General features: G+C 38.6%; 1 protein-coding gene and 1 non-coding gene across 11 annotated transcripts in view; both read right to left on the bottom strand.

Moving 5' to 3' along the window:
* Positions 1-12,844, bottom strand: part of dysf (dysferlin, limb girdle muscular dystrophy 2B (autosomal recessive)) — a 108,551-nt gene extending 95,707 nt beyond the window's left edge. For 4 of the 10 annotated variants that reach the window (XM_080298542.1, XM_026162776.2, XM_080298547.1 and 1 more), the window contains exon 1: positions 12,541-12,844. In XM_080298542.1, coding sequence (XP_080154668.1) covers positions 12,541-12,628 — 88 coding nt within the window. In that variant the 5' untranslated portion in view covers positions 12,629-12,844. Of the gene's footprint in view, positions 1-4,419; positions 5,336-12,540 lie in introns of those variants that run through there. The other 6 variants (XM_080298543.1, XM_080298544.1, XM_080298545.1 and 3 more) reach the window with 3 other exon arrangements.
* Positions 12,845-16,135: 3,291 nt separating this feature from the next.
* trnan-guu (transfer RNA asparagine (anticodon GUU)) lies at positions 16,136-16,209 on the bottom strand. Its single transcript has one exon. It is a non-coding gene; the product is annotated as a tRNA-Asn (tRNA).
* Positions 16,210-16,866: the final 657 nt, after the last annotated feature.

The raw sequence follows: 16,866 nt of genomic DNA, 5'->3' as shown, positions 1-16,866 counted from the left end.
TAGATTGAAGTCACTGATGTCGTTGAATTTCTCTGGTCTCTAGTCACCACGTTTCTGCGAATTTCTTTCTGCGTGGACACTTTTTTTAGCGCTCTAAACATGCAAGTCTGGTTGTCTAAAAATTTCCAGACCCTTTTGGAAACCAAAGGTCACATATCTTTGGCTTCAACTGGAGTACAATTAATATTTTTAATACATGTATTCCCAGTATGCACACACACACACACACACACACACACACACACACACACACACACACACGGACAAAAGTTGTTTGCCTTCCTGTTTTCCCTACAGCGATCACCAAGTTTGAGAACACAAACACAAACAGAGAGCAATAAAACCATTAATTCAACTATACACACCCAAGCAAGTGCACACACACACACACACACACACACACACACACACACACACACACACACACACACACACACACACACACACACACACGTTACCTACGTAAGAGTGCCTCCGTTCTTGTGGGATATAAAAAAAAAAAAAAAAAAAAAAAACATCTCCACCCTTCCACAGAAAGGTTGAGAGGTTACATTTGATTCATGAGTGAATGTGTGTGTGTTGTGCGTGTCAACTCTAGAAATCTCCCAAGTGCTGGTGCCACAGTCTGGAACCTGCAGAGAGGAAGTGGCACAGTATTAACTTCCCGGTTCAGCTTGGCACATTTCTATTATGAGCTGAGAATAGAATAGTGCAGCCCTCTGGGTTTTCAGACACGTATAGGAAACCTAGATTTAGACCTTCACTGTGTGTGTGGACATGTATTTTTAAAGTCAGCTCAAAGTTTAAGGAGTTATGGTCACATGAACAACCAATCACCCATGTAGTTTTCAGAGCCTGATATATTTGGACCAATAATATTTGGAGAGATTAGAAATAATGAAATATCTCAGTTTACGTATTTGATGTGTTTTCTAGGTTCTTATTGTGTGCGTTTGCACTCTGCTTGAGCACTTTTACAGTGTCTCTCATTCATTCCTTAGGAGTAACTCATGGTTCTGTATTTTAGCCAATGATACTTTGATGACTGATACTGACAATTTAAAGCAGTAATATGAAACTGAACAATATACAATTTATGTGTAAATGTTACTATGTTTTAATTATTTTCAAGAAGTGACTTTGGAAATAGAGACTATGTCACAGTTTGTAGACTTGAAGTGTTAAGGGTTTATTATTGTTGCCTCCTGTTTGGTTAAGGAGTGTCTGTGTGGAGTAATTGAGAACAGTACCAGCAGCTGAGTCTGACCCACATGGGGGATCCACATTATAAATAGTACAGTGCTGCCAGCTTTTATTTCTGTTTTGATTGAGAACAACACTCACTGACAATAACAACACTTTGGCCGGAAATCCTGCCTTTAGGACACAAACACCAGCACACGCTGCCAGATTTAATCACAGCACCCATAGACTCATTGCTCACAAACACAGCGTAGGAAAAAAAACAGTCATCTGTCTGTGCATTAGCACTCACCATAACCTTGTGCAGAAAGAGTTTCCATGAAAATGTCTATTGTATTGGTCACTATTATAGGCCAGAGTTGCTCTGGAAACTCTGGGATACATTTCCACAAACCGTTTTGAATACATTAAATGCAGAAAATGCATATCCCTCCCTCTGGATCCGTTGAGATTAGTCAGTTCATATAACAGTTGCTCAACTAACATCTCTGATGTCTAAAAATGGACATGGTATCTGTGTTCTTGAGGGGAGGAAATTCTCTTTCAATTTTTCTGTCATTTTTCTTTCGAACTCTAAATTCTTCAAGTTATTGGAACACAGTTTTGTGGGGGGAAAAAGCCACCAACTCGTTTATTTTCCATGCTTTTTTAAGTATATAAATGGATTATATCATTCATTTTTTATGCTTAAGGTGTCTGGCTCTGCTGGAAAAGGAAAGATGCAGAGTCACTGCACCAAATTCACTTAATTTAAGAGTGTATGAGGAGAGTGAGATATGCATGAGTAAACAAAATAGGAAAAACATCTGCTGGCACGTCGCTTATTAAACCGTGAAAGAGACTTACACTAGTCTTTGTTAAAAGTGGGCTGTTGATCTGTGCACTCAATTTAAAATTAGCAATAGATTGAGGTAAGACGACGATACAAGTATTTGTGTGATGGCACGAGAAAACTGTTAGGACAAAGGCAGGAAGTAGAAAGCAGAGCGCTCTTCATAAAGGAGTCAGATACTGAGTCATGGAAAGTAGCCCTACACGAAAATCAGATCGGAAAACAGGAATGCCGCTGAGGCAAAGTAGCTAAGAGCTCATTTATTGTCGCTGATTGTGACATCACCACAGCCCTGTCACCATGAATAATGGAGAAGAGGGCGTGTCCCACATGCTGCAGTATTCTACTGAACAATAGGTGTCGCCAACCAGAAAGAAATCTAGCGCTGGTACAAGAGTAGAAGAAGATTTATTTTGTTTGTTTTCTCCATCTTTTTAGGTGTTGCAACATCTCCCTCTCTATAAACTGGGAATCTTTGAGCTTCTGCATTTATCCAATATTGAAATCATGGCAAAAACCAACAGAATCATGACATGAAAATCCAAAACTTTGTTGGTTTACTTTGTTGGTTTACTTTGTTGCGTCCTAGGCATTTTTCTGATTTTAAGACACCAAAGTCTAGACTGGAGGCTGCAGTTCTGGCTTTAAGTCCTGAATAAATAATAAAAGGTGATTTCACGCAACTTATAGTGTCCAAAAGTGGACTCTGTTTATCTGGACGTAGCGCTTTCAGTGGGAGAAACGTTTTGTCACTCATCCAAGTGACTTCTTCAGTCTCAGCTGACTGCAGGTTTCTCCAATCTTATAAACAGTAATGCATGAAACTAGCACCACTGAATGAACAATGGGCTGGGAGGTTTCTAAATCATGATTATGCAAATTCTCATGACCATTGATCAACAACCACTGATCAAAGACAGCTGATCAATGGCCATTGATCAATGAATGGGACCTCCCAGCCCATTGTTCATTCAGTGGTGCTAGTTTCATGCATTACTGTTTATAAGATTGGGGAAACCTGCAGTCAGCTGAGATTGAAAAAGTTACTTGGATGAGTGACAAAACGTTTCTCCCACTGAAAGCGCCACGTCCAAATAAACCTAATCAACTTTTGGAGATTTACTTACCTGGATGATTAAGAATGCATCAAGACGTTACATTTGAGTGCTCAAACTGAGTAGAAAAGCACTATATAAGTACCAGTCCATTTACCATTCATAGATTTTCTGCAGTGATAGGACCACCTACATTAGTGGTGCAGTTCAATAATTTCATTCATGCAGTACTTTTTTAGATTCCAGCAATGACAGATTAATAACCATTAGTAATAGAATTAAATTTAAACACCAGTAAGTTCAGTGTTGAGTGCCACTGTTAGCCATCTGTTTAGCCACCATATTTGACTTTCGTCATCAGTATATTTGTGTTATTGCCTAATTTAAAAACAATGTCACAGTAAAAAATGTCTGAGATTATAAAATAAGCTGCAAAAGTCATATCTGGCAGGCTTTGAATGACAAAGAGACAGCTTATGCTAGCTGAACTCCTCCTTTTTTTTTTCCTTTAATTTAAGGTAAACATGTGAGTACAGTGAAAGTGCCATAATTATATAAATAACATGAACAACTTTTAGTGGGAATAATATCAGTATGCTTCAAAGCTAATTAGCCAAATAGCTAGTTAGCCTGGCTTTCTAGAATCAGTTAAGAATAAAAACCTAACTTGTTAGCACAATGGGTGATCCAAAATTTCACATGCAATAAAGACACTCAGTTAATTCAATTTAGTTATATTATGTTACCAGCAGTCTGTGTATGCATGTAAAAAAATGTAAAAGAAGAACATAAATGGCTAAGACATTTCCCATTCAAAAGCATTCACCTCAACTCCCAGCATTTGCAACCCACATTTCTTAGATATCTCTCACAGATATGTGCATAGTTATATTCTTGGATAAAAACTGTGTACAGTAGCTGCAGTGAAATGTCTAGTTCATTTATCCAGACACACAGACTCAAGAATTGTGTGTCTTTCATTTGAAACTCAACTTGGACATCAGCAATACTACAATCAACTCAATGGTCTGTTATTTCTACAGTAACATAATTTTACAAATTACGTATATTACACCTTAATTTTCAAGTCAAATGAAATTAAAAAAGCAACACACACACACACACACACACACACACACACACACACACCAGCTTGAGCTTTCAGCAGCCAAAGAAACAGATATTTCCAAAAACCAAAGAACAAGCTAAGAGAACTGAAACAGTTTTATTTTGAACATGTTACTTGATATTTTTAACAGGCAACTTTCCAAGTTGATCCTATTATTCCCTGACTTTATGCATGCCCTGAACGTCCCATAATCCTCTTACCTCTGAAAATGACACTGGCCTGAGGGTCAGAGTGTTTCAAGTTGTTGGCTCGCTGAATAATACAGCGTAACATGTTGAACGCAGCACGATCCTGAAAGCTGAAAGGCTGTAAAAACTCTCTCAGAAATGAAAAAAATCAAATCCCACTGTCACAGGGTTAATACAAGGTGGATCCAGTGCCGAATGAACCGCTGATTACATGACTACAGGGAGTTTGTAATGAAAACAACCAAAGCAGTAGCGGCGAAAAAGTTACAAGCTAAAGACCAAAAAGAAGAGATAAATCAATCAGTAACTTATTTCCTTATTTGCCAAAAACTGATGACCAAAAACATGAAAGAAAAATAGTCAGAAAGATGAATGAAAATCCAGAAAAATCAGAAAGGAAAATATCCTCAGATAGCTTCTCCACATTGCCTCACAACATCTCCCTCTTTCAGTAACTACAAAATAAAAGCTCTTCTTCTCAGTCGGAGATGTCTCTTTCTTCTCACTGTAACACTCCCGGAGGGAAAGAGGGTAGTGAGCAAATATGTCAGGAACCCAACAACCAAAGGAAATCTCAACATTTCCTGTGCTCTTTTCCTCTCGTCTTCTGGTTATTTCCTTGTCTTGCCCAAATATTTTCCTGCACACCTCTTTCACTTCAGTCTCTCTCTTAATCCCTTTATTTGCTTCCATCTCTCTCATGTTTTCAGTAAACCGGCACCTTTGCTAAAACCAACAGTTCTTATGGAATTTGGAACAATGTTCTGGATTTCCTTCAAAATCCTAGAAAATGAACTGGTATATAATTCCAGGAGTTTCAGTGGCTTTTGTTTAGTTAGATTTATCAATTCAAAATTGGCATTTTCTTGTAGAAGACACGATCTTAATTGGTTGAAATGATCAACTAGACTATGTGTGCCCTTCGCAGCGAAATCAGGTCAAAAAATCCAAAAGTTTTAGTTGCACTGAGATAAGTTGTGGAACATTTATAAAAGGTTAATTTAAACATTCTGTCAGAAAAATGTAGGCTATCTGCAGCAGAGTTGAAGAGTTGTGAGCCTTAACTCTAAGACACATAAATTCCAGTGCCAGCTAGATGCACAGGGAGATAGCACCACCTGCAGATGTAAAGTGGGGGACACACATACCCCAATTTTTTTTAAATTTGGAATAAAGTGAGTGTGGTTCAGGAAAACCTGAATCACCTTCCAATAAGTTATTCCTCATAATGTAAACATTATACTAAAATGTTTTGAAAAAAATATGAGGTGTTGAGCAAAAAAACAATAAGAAATATTGGTAATCTATGAGTCACTTGTTAATAAAAGGGTCCTACAAGCTGTCGTGCAACTAGTTCATGGGATTGTTTTTTAATGAAAGGTTTTTAACACAAGCTTTACAATAATATATTTATAATTGATTTCTAAAATGGTATTTTATGAAAAGTGGTGAGAAAATAAACTAGTCATCTGCATGAGAAGTACTAACAGAAGTAGGCTGTCAGTATGCTTCTTATTCAGTAACTGAAAGCTGAGTTTCATCTGATTTTTCAGGATACCTACAAAATTTCACCCTCTGATTAAATGTTGAAAATTGCCGGAGTGTATCCGTGCTGCTGTATCAATGTTATACTTTATGTCCAAAATGTTTTCATCTTACATCAGTTCTTCTTTATATTGTAATAGTAACAGTTGTGATTTCTTTTACTTTGGGGCATCTCTGTCTGCCTTCAGGCTCGACTCAGTGTGTCCCATGTGAAGTAAATTTCTCTTTGATCCTTTAAGATAACTTTGGATCTTTGAAGCTGATTATACGCAATCTTAAAAGTTGATAAGTTCAAGTACAAACTACTCAAGAGCAGCTAGTTACACCAGTGTGTTTATTATCTGTACTTAAGGCCTAGAGACCAGTCAGCAACCCCTTTAAGCCAATTCTTACTAGGCTAAAAAAAATATGTATGTCCTGACCAGTTGGCAAGCGTGTGCTTAAGGTTGCTATGAAACCTTTTGTTTCAGTCACATGACCCTAGAGTTCACACAATGGTCCCCTGACAACCACAGGGAAAAATGTCTATTCCCCAAATTACTGGTGATTGTTTGCTTGACACTGCTGTCTATTACAGGACAAATGTACTTTTTTTGTTTTTAAATGAAAATTATGGGTGTGAATCTGCTAACCTTTTTGCAGACATCACCACCTAGCAACTGTCAGCAACCACACACCAACCGGTCATTCAATTTGTTTGTCCCTAAGGATGTGTGGTTGATGCCAGTTGCCAACCGGTCTCTAGGCCTTTTTGTCAGAACCCTTAGGAAAGTAGAAAAATTCAATTTAAACAAACAAATAAGACTATACTTATCAGCATGCATCCAAGAAAGTGTCATGATCTGCAGCAGCAGATTGAGTGGAGCAGCGAGAGGACCCAAATGCAGATGCGTGGAGACTGGAGTTAACAGAAGGTGAGCCGTTTATTCAGGTTGACAGGCAAAACAGCATAAAAATAAGAAAATCAGATTGAATGACGAACTAATCAAGAAACACTGAACTGGGAAAACACTGGGACCCCTGGACCGCCAGGATCATAGCTGTAGATGAACAGACTCACTGACAAAAACAGAGGAAAATAGAGACAATATATACACTGATGAGTGATCAGGAAGATCAGGGAACACATTTGAACACAGCGGGAACAAATTGGTCGTAATTAGACAGAGGAAGCAAAACTGAACATAACACACAAGAGACAAAAACTCAAAATAAAACAGGAAGTAGCATGAACACCGAGACGCAGACAAGGACATGCAAACTTGACACTAAGATGAGGTTAAACAAACATGCAAACACACGACCGACTCAAGAGAAAAAGAATGAAACACCCAAGAGACGAACATGAGAACAGGTAACGAGACAGAACACAGAGACATGACTGAGACGAAGAAGAGAGAGAGCGAAAGAGAAAGAAACAGAGATGTAAATAAACATGGAGACAAGACTGACTTCCACAGGAGACACTAAGGACAGGACATGAAACTAAACAACCTAAAATCATCTGAACCACAACAGATGATAGTACAATCAGAAAACTCAAAAGCACAAGAAAACTAAACTAGTAAATGTAACCCATTCTTTGAGATCAACAACAATAACCAAAAAAGATTCATAAACACTCCGACCCAGAACCATGCCAGAAAATAAACTGCAACAACCTGCAAAGATAAAATGTTACTGAGAGTTTTGAGACCAGCACTTGAGTAAATATGAACTTTGGTACCTACAAATGTACCCAGCTGTTCAAAGAAAACAGACCCAAAACTTTTTTGTGTGTGTAACTAATTATCACCTTTAAACATCTACATTAAACAGCTTTTCAGTCATCTGAACCCATATTCTCAAAATAGTCCTCTCATAGTTCTCTATAGTAACATCAAATTCTCATACTTGGTGTCTGCTTTTTTAAATTGTATGCACTCTATCTCACTATCTAAAGTAAATTTAGTAATAGATTTAACTGTCTGAACTCTGCTTTGTTACCATTATCAAACTGTAAGGAAGCTGAACACGTAAGTATAATGTAATTGAAAACTTTCTGATCTTAAATAAAATTTAAAGGAAGTTCACATATGTAGGTAAACCATGTTGATGAACTAAGCCATGTCAGTCTGTGTCTTGTCTGTTTGTTCCTCTCTTTTCCTGCAGCATCCTCTCATCTGCCCTGTGCTCACACATCTTGTTCTTCTGAGGCAGTCAGCAGATCTAATTACACTTGATTATATGATTAACTGAAAAAAACACAGTTTCAGTTTATTTTATGCGTATATAAAATTAACCTTGTAAAATTCCAGCAAAATAGCTTCAGACCTGCCTTTTGCATCACTACTTAAAGAGAACGAAAAGGGAGATGATAACCTAGAATACAACATAATGAAGATCAAAAATACAGCCGACACCAGCAGGGAAAAAATACTAACTGAACTAACATGGGAGGAACACAGTATGACACAACAAAGGAATGCAGGCACGTTCATGCATTTCCACTATGAGACAGCTGAAACTATTCAAGATGACAAGGGGAAGTGAAACTAAAGGCACACGAGACAACAAAGAATCAAACTAAAACTGGAAGTAACTGGCTGAAAACAAAGACAAAGGACCTCATGATGGAATCAAACCCGCACTGCTGCATTAGGTTCAGAGGTTGTGGTTTCACGTTTAAGTGCTGAACTAAACCAGCTACACTATAGAGCCATTAAACTACAATGCTCTTTATCAGCCTGATGTGCGATTAGCTCTCGTACCATGTTAGCCATCCTGACTTTACAACACAGTGAATGTGGTATGCTTGTCAGTTGATTTTTGTGTTAATGTAGGATCTGATTTAGTGCAATAAAATTCCCCTTATTCATTCCCAGATGAAAGTCTCTGCATTTTTTTTTATTTCTGAGGTCCAGTCTCCTGCCTTTACACAATCCTAGACTCACTGCAGAGAAACCAGATGATGCTAGGACAGAAACGATCGAAATAATCTAATGAGCTTCCACTTTCCAAACCAGGGTATCTGTTACTATCCTTTCTTCTTCAGTAGCATTTGAGGCCTTACTGATTCAAAGAAATGATGCAGCTGTTTTTAGGAGCAGACGCAGCAGAGACAGCATTCAGCTATCAGGGGGAGCAGATGAGTTAAAGCAGGACAAGTGTCAGATACAGTGGAACCCCGACTTACGAATACCCCATTTAACGGAAAATTCAAGTTACAAAGGCACTTAACGGCAATATTTCTTCCCGTGTTACGGCAAAATGCCCACCTAACGAAAATCTGCTGGCTCTGATTGGCTGAGCCCAGAATGCCTACAATGCTCACAATGCCTTCCGAATCATGTGACAGCCCCCTTGGCTTTCATACTTGCGCTTTGCTGTTACACTTGAACGACGTATTGTTGTTGCACTTAGCAATTAGCCTATAGCCTATCGTTCACTCAAAAGACGCGATGGGTGCTTCGACTTACGAAAATTTTCAACTTACGAAAGAGCCTCGGGAATGAATTAATTTCGTAAGTCGGGGTTCCACTGTATCAGTGAGGAGGAGAAGCTCAACAACAACCTGAGTGTTCAGCTGTTCGTCAATGTTTTCACTGAGCAGCCACAGAGTTTTTGTCCTAACCCACCACAGTAATGACCACTTTTTCATTTGCATGCAGGAGACTATATCGTATTGCAAATTTTGATAATTACACAAAGTCTGATTATGTTGTTTCACCATTACTATGATTCAGGCATTTAAATCTGCCAAATGGTCACATTTTAAAGACAGTGATTTCAGTGATGCATTAAAGATTGTGCAAGAACTGCATGCTCCTAAGAGCATCACTTGTTTTTCTCCAATAAAACTATATTGCAGCTTTTATGTAAGGCAACATTTTATACAGCACAACATCAGATCCACATCTATAGAAAATATGAATTTCTGATTGACCACTTACTGCAAAATCTCTCGTCTCCAAGGGTTAACTAGACATGAATTTCACCTGCAAATGTTGCCGACCTCAAGACAGGATAAACTATCTGCATGCTGGAAAATTTAACTCTTTTTTTTGTGATCTATATTAGAATATTAGAATATTTTCATTTGTTCAAGCCAAAGACATAGAACCAAGCATTTCATCTTTTTGCTTTCAAGAAGTCATCATTCCATTTTTAAGTGTGCATAGAAGCCTGCAGTTTTGTATGATGAAACCAGTGCTCCTCCATGTTAAAAGGAGACTGTTGAGGTTCCTCATCCATCTGTTCAGGGTGATTTCCAGACATTCAGCTGGAATATCCCATTGTATATAAAGAACCCATAAGCCTAGGAATGCCTTGGGATCCTCTATGGATAACTGGAAGATGATGGATGGATGACTGGAAACTCACTGCTTCAAAAGAAAAAATAACTCACTTTAACTTAAGAGAGGCAAGTTACACTAACTTTATAGTTTTGAGTGACTATTACTTAAGGATGAAAACTTAAGTATCAAAGTGGTCTGTTACTAGCCAAACCCTAACAGAAATAATTATACCAGCACTACTATATTAAGAATTTTTGTTAAACGTTAACAGTCCCCATTAATCTTTGTGCTTCCAGTGAAAAAGTTTACTTTGCTTAGAAAAACCAAGCAGAAATCGTTAAAACAAAAGAATGCACAATAACACACTTCGAGTCTAATACACTTGTTTGTCCTGAAACAGATTGCAAAGAGGACTTGCAGAAGTTGTGTGTGTGTGTGTGTGTGTGTGTGTGTGTGTGTGTGTGTGTGTGTGTGTGTGTGTGTGTGTGTGTGTGTGTGTGTGTGTGTGTGTGTGTGTGTGGCCTATATCACACAGGGAAACATTTGTGCATAGTCATAGTGTCAAGAGTTCATGACACATTTAAGACAAAACAGTCTTTTCAAAAAACAAACCAAATGTTAAAAGCAAACAAATGATGAATAAATAAATGAATAAAATACTTCCCTCAGCTGGGATACAAGATTAGTACCAGTGTGTTTACTGTTAATTTGAACATAGACAAACGTTCCAGATACTTTAAATTTGCTCAGAGTAACAAGTTATCCAAGCTTTACATCGGCTGAGACATAAAATATTTTTGTCCATAAAAGTCCAAAAGTCTTTTTTTGCTGAACACTCGAGCAGAATGACAAAATGCTGTGGTCCTTGGTATTTCTATGTTTTATGTGTTGCAGTCCTGTTAACAGGAGTGAATACGGACTTCAGTCATTACAATCGTTTTAGTGCCTAACAGCCCTCGGTGTATAAATAGCCCTGCTGTCCCTTCAGTCTTGGGCAAAGTGTGTGTTGTGCCTTGGTTATTTCTGGATTTGAGTTTTGTGTTTGCTTTTTGGGGCTTTAAATGAATCCTTCATGAACTGGTTTTATTATTTTTAAGTGTGCCTCCAGTGTCCTGAAATTAGATCGAAACTTCTGTACTCCACACCATTTTGGCACAAAGTACAGAAATGCACTAACAGATTTGAAGTCAGGTTACATCTGAATGCTCTGCAGCTAAACATCAAGCTCTTTGAAATGACCTGTAGGCACATAGAAAAGTGAGATCCAAAAGAGATCCATGGAAAACTCTACACATCTTGAATCTACATTAATTAATTTTCAAATAATACAAATGTTTCAGAATAATAGGACAGAATAATAATTATGGTAATGGTTACCAATTCCAAACCTTAGCATGCTACTTAGCATCTGCTAATCACAACTAAACAGCGTTTACAGACGATACAGGACAAAATGTTGCTGGTATTTGGTTGTAAACCTGAGGCCTGTGGAATTAAATGCACTCTACTTTAACTTAAAATTGAAGTTTCAGATTTCTGTTCAGGTTTCAGGCTCAGGGTTCAGTTCCTCTACTTAAAGATAACAGCTAACAGTAACAACATTAGCATACAAGTCTTTAGTAGGTATAATGTTTACCAATGTTTTTAAACTTGTTAGAAGGTAAGCTAGAATTTGCTCAATAAATTAAACCAATTTATTGGACAGTTGAAATGTTGCAGTGATCTATTATAATTCATTCTAAGGGGGGAAGTGAATGAGTGGATTAAATTTCAAGACTATCAGGCCAACGGCTATCACGACAGATCACTCATAACCACAAATGGCAATTTCATGGGAGCACAAAAGAGACAGTCAGACATTTGTCATGTACAAGAATAACTTCTTTGTTTTATGTAGACCATGACTGTGTGAAATCTCAGTTCATTTAACAAGATTTCTTTTTTTTATCAGGTCACCTAAATATAAGAACCTGGATGTTACTTTAAATTGAAGTGTAAACTGAAGCTGCAATTGAAGCCGAGCGAGGAAGCGCCTCATAAGATAAACTCTGCTGAAAGACTGCAGGTATCTATAAACACAGAAGTGCTTTACTGGAAACACAGTCGGCATACTTTCTGGACTGCTTTAACTCTTCATGTTGCTCACATCCTCATCTCCTCTCTCTCCCTCTTCCTCTAGGTCTGTCTCTTTTTCCTGTAAGCTCTTCTTTCTCTGCCCCACCCCATGAAAGATAATCAGAGGTCACTTTCAAATAAATAACTTCTCAGCTGTTTTTTTTCCCTTCAGGCCCCCTGAACAAGCCGTCCATACCTTCATAGGTGACGCTGCAGTAGGCATCACTGATGTCATCGTCCGGCGTTTGCAACCGCTCTGCACACAGAATGAACACGCGTAGCATGGCTCACACACACACAGCTGTCAAATCCGAGCAAGAAGCACACTGTGATCCATATGAGGGTGACAATATAGAAAACGTATCCTTAAAATAAAAAGAGATCCATGGCAGTGAAAGAGAGAGGGCGAAATGAGAATAAGAGACACGAGTCAGAACTGAGAGAGCGAGTGGTCTATCTGCAGCTCTCAGCTGTCTCCCTCACTCCCCACAGACGCGAGACAAACGTAGCACAGACCATAGTGCACTATAGCTGACTCATACACACACACACACACACACACACACACACACACACACACACACACACACACACACAAGCCTGTTCAGCTATCTTAGTGAGGACCTTCATTGACATAATGCTTTCCCTAGCCCCTTACCCTAAACCTAACCATAACCTAATTGTAACCCTGACACTAAAATGACATTTTGAGCCTCAAAAAGGCCTTCAAACTTGTGAGGACCGGTGAGTGTGTCCTCACAAGTGACTGTTGGTTCTCACAAGTATAGTAGAATGAAGATTTCGATCTTCACAAAGATAGCTAGACAGGAACACACACACACACACACACACACACACACACACACTGTCCTTTCAATCACAGCTGGCTTAAAGGGCCAGTAAGGCACACAAACACACATACTTATGCACACACACACAAACACAATGGCCTTTAGTTTTTTTTTACCTCAACAGAATCAGCATTCAAACACTGCCAACTTAAACCAACACATGGGCGGCTAGAAAATGTGCCAGTCGATGCAGATGCAACAGAGCAAGATGTAGTACAATCAAAGATGATCTTTAAAGGTGGTGTAGAGCAACTATAGTTGCTGGGTTCACTGTCACAATCTGTGGATTTCTCATGAATTATCCCCTCCCCCCCTCCCCCCACCAATCGCTCCAGGAGTTGAAGTACACTAAAGAGACCTTCTGTGTAGTCAAGTTAATTCAGAATGAAAGTTATTGGGACACCCAACTGTCCAGCAGAAGGCAGCAATATCACAAAAAAGCCTTGAATAACAAGGACAATGCTAAATACAACTTGGCTTAACCTCTTCCAACCCCACCCCTAAAAGAAATTAATATGCACTTGTAGTTTTGAAGTAAACTGTTTCTATTTATGTCCTAAGGCCCAGGAAGTTTTTCCTTCCCACTGTCGTCAAGTGCTTATTCTTGGGGATGGTCTGATTGCTCTGGTTTTATATAAAGTGCCTTGAAGAGACTGTGTAGATTTGTCCCTATATAAATAAGGAGTTGAATTGAATAGACTTTAATAAAGGCTACTGGAAAGAGAGAACTGTCTTAAACAGAGTGCAACAAGGCTGTCATGGAACGATGGCTCCCTTTCTATATGGCAGCTGAGAAACCAAATCCCACAACTTCAGAGTCCTGGCTCACACAATACTTCTTATCCATAATGAAGTTTGAGGGTCATTAATTTGCTTTTCCCCCGGCTCCTCAAAACCTGGAATGTCCTGTGTCTGACCTTCCTCCACCTCCACCTCATCTCCTAACAGCTCTAAGCATGGCTCCACCTCCACAGTTCAGAGGAAAATCCTTTCTGTCTCACTCAACCATCCTATAACTGCGATCAAACTAGACCTTCTGTCCACTTCAAGGGACAGAAGATTAACTGCTGTTTCACTCATTTTAAGCCCATTCCTTGTTCCTGACAATTTTCAGAGAAAGTGAATGAGCCAGTGTTGAGTCAACACAAAGTGTTGCAAAATAAATTACAAAAAACTAAACAAACAAAAAATTTTGTTTCTTTAGTTGAATCTAAGGTAAATGTCAAAAATAGCACAGTTTGACAAGCATAAAACAACAGCACTGTGCCAACAAGGTGATTCCTAAAATGCAGTTAGCCAAAGATTGGCATGCCATTTTTAAGGAAGAGAGACTGAGAATAAGGCTGAGGTGTGCCAAATTACTCAATTGAACCAACTTCAAAACCAACTCGAAAAACCATCTGACCTTATTGAGTAATAAGTCCAAATTAGAACGCTTTGGTTCATATCATCAGGAATTTCAAATGTGTGTGCATATATATATATATATATATATATATATATATATATATATATATATATATATATATATATATATATATATATATATATATATAGCGAGAGAGAGAGAGAGAGAGAGAGAGAGAGAGAGAGAGAGAGAGAGAGAGAGAGAGAGAATTTTTCTGAATATTTCAGAAAATAACCATGCAAAATTATGTTTCCACTTACGTTTTAATGCAGAAATGCAATTAAGAAAAATCAGTCAATCAATTTCCTTGTTTCTGCTTGTCTGGGTCTTGGGGGTAGCAGTGTAAGAAAACATGACCAGACCTTCTTCTAAGGGGACACCAAGGTGTGTGATGAAGATATTGGGATTAGATGAATACACTTTTAAATTCCAAATAAAGTCAGACTAAGAATGAGTGTGATACTTTACACCATGCATAAATTATCATTGAGTCAAACACTAAATGTTATTCGACTCAGTGAACAGAATCACAATGCAATCTAGACATTAAGACTCTTCATGTGACTGGCTTCATTCCGGTCTCTGCCTCGCATGACTAAAGTTTTACCAACTCACAAATGAGAGAAGGCAGCAAAGGAATTTGAACTCGTGACTTTTTGGAATTTGCTTCTCTTCTACTAACTAAACCTTCAGCAGAAGCTTATATATAACGCAGTAAATAATACAACTATATGAAAAAATCCTGCTAATGTTCAGTAATGGGGTCAAGCTGCAAACAGACATGGGGGGATTTTGTTTATCTTCTATTTATAGTTTTACCCACTGCGCTGCAGTCATCTACACATTTAGGGCGAGCACGTAGAGAGCTTACGGGAAGCATGCTGACTTGAGGGAGCAGGGACAAAAATAATTTGTGTGTGTATGCGTGTGTGTACTGCTGTGAATGTTTCTAATCTGTTAACGACACTGTGTGCATCACCCAACATCTTCAATCACTTTAATTAGAAGATATTGGTCCTATAAATGCTCCTCTCTCCGGAGAGGCTGACATAATTAGAGTTTCTCCCACATTGTTATTTGTTTACATAATGAATCATGTATAACATAAAAAGATGTATTTACATTTTGATTGGAAAATGGAGCAGCTGACCCACTGTGTATGCTTGACTTTCCTTCTGTTTAAGAACGTTTCTTTAGACAGCTGAAAGTTACGGTAGGCCTTTGTGACTCTATGTCCAGGATTTGATTCTCACTTTGTAAGAATCAAATCCTGGATAAACCTGTTATGTCAGGAAGTGGCTTTGAATTAGTGGTTAGTAGTGATCTGTTAATTACTCATGGTATTCTCACAGAAAGCTAAATTAGATGATCTAAGAGTTTTACTTAGTTAATCAGATGACCTCAGAGAAAACACAACATTAGACAACGTTTGTGCCAGCTGTTAATTCCCAACCAAGCAGGACGTATCTGTGTTATCGCAAAGCTGTTTGGCTTGCTTTTAACCCCTATCTAACATTTCTAGCAAAAACTGCCGTCCCTGGGTGGGCTCGAACCACCAACCTTTCGGTTAACAGCCGAACGCGCTAACCGATTGCGCCACAGAGACCATGCTGCCAGCCCGGTACCAAATGTAACAAATCCAATAAAAGTGTCACAAATATTCCGCATGACGAACTTTGTCTGGCCTCAATATTTTTTAATTAATTAGCAGCGACATAATTTCATCTGTACCCTTGTGTGTGAACCTCACATTACCTGTTTTCCAGGAAAACGTTGGAAAACAGGAGACCTCTGTTTGCTCAGATTTTTAAAATTGTGTTTTGCACATTTCATTTATGCAAAATAAAACTGGAATTTCGCCCGCACATTTGCACCTGTACTGGGGGCACACAGACGTGCACATACGGGACATGCACATTGTGTTAAACACAACATGATAACATGACATAACTTGATAACATGCACAGACTACATGAAGAAACCCTGACGCAAGATTGCCAGGGCTCGTACGGGATTTGTACCTGAGACCCAGCCGTAGCGAGACTCATACCCCAACGCAGAGGTGTGATGCCAATGATAGCGTGAAAGGAAACATATGATGAGCTGTGGCGACCCCTACAGCGAAAGAAGATGAACAGCACTTGATCCACACAACAAATTTCTACCTTTTAAAAGTGAAGCTGAGTAGAAAACTTCACTAGTAGTGACACTATAACAAGCCAATTTGTGATACAAAGCAAAGTCCATCAGAAGAGAAACTTGT

The sequence above is a fragment of the Astatotilapia calliptera genome, chromosome 3, assembly GCF_964374335.1.
Source record: "Astatotilapia calliptera chromosome 3, fAstCal68.1, whole genome shotgun sequence".
In the NCBI taxonomy this organism is placed as follows: domain Eukaryota; kingdom Metazoa; phylum Chordata; class Actinopteri; order Cichliformes; family Cichlidae; genus Astatotilapia; species Astatotilapia calliptera.
This window is presented reverse-complemented; position numbering and strand designations above follow the sequence as displayed.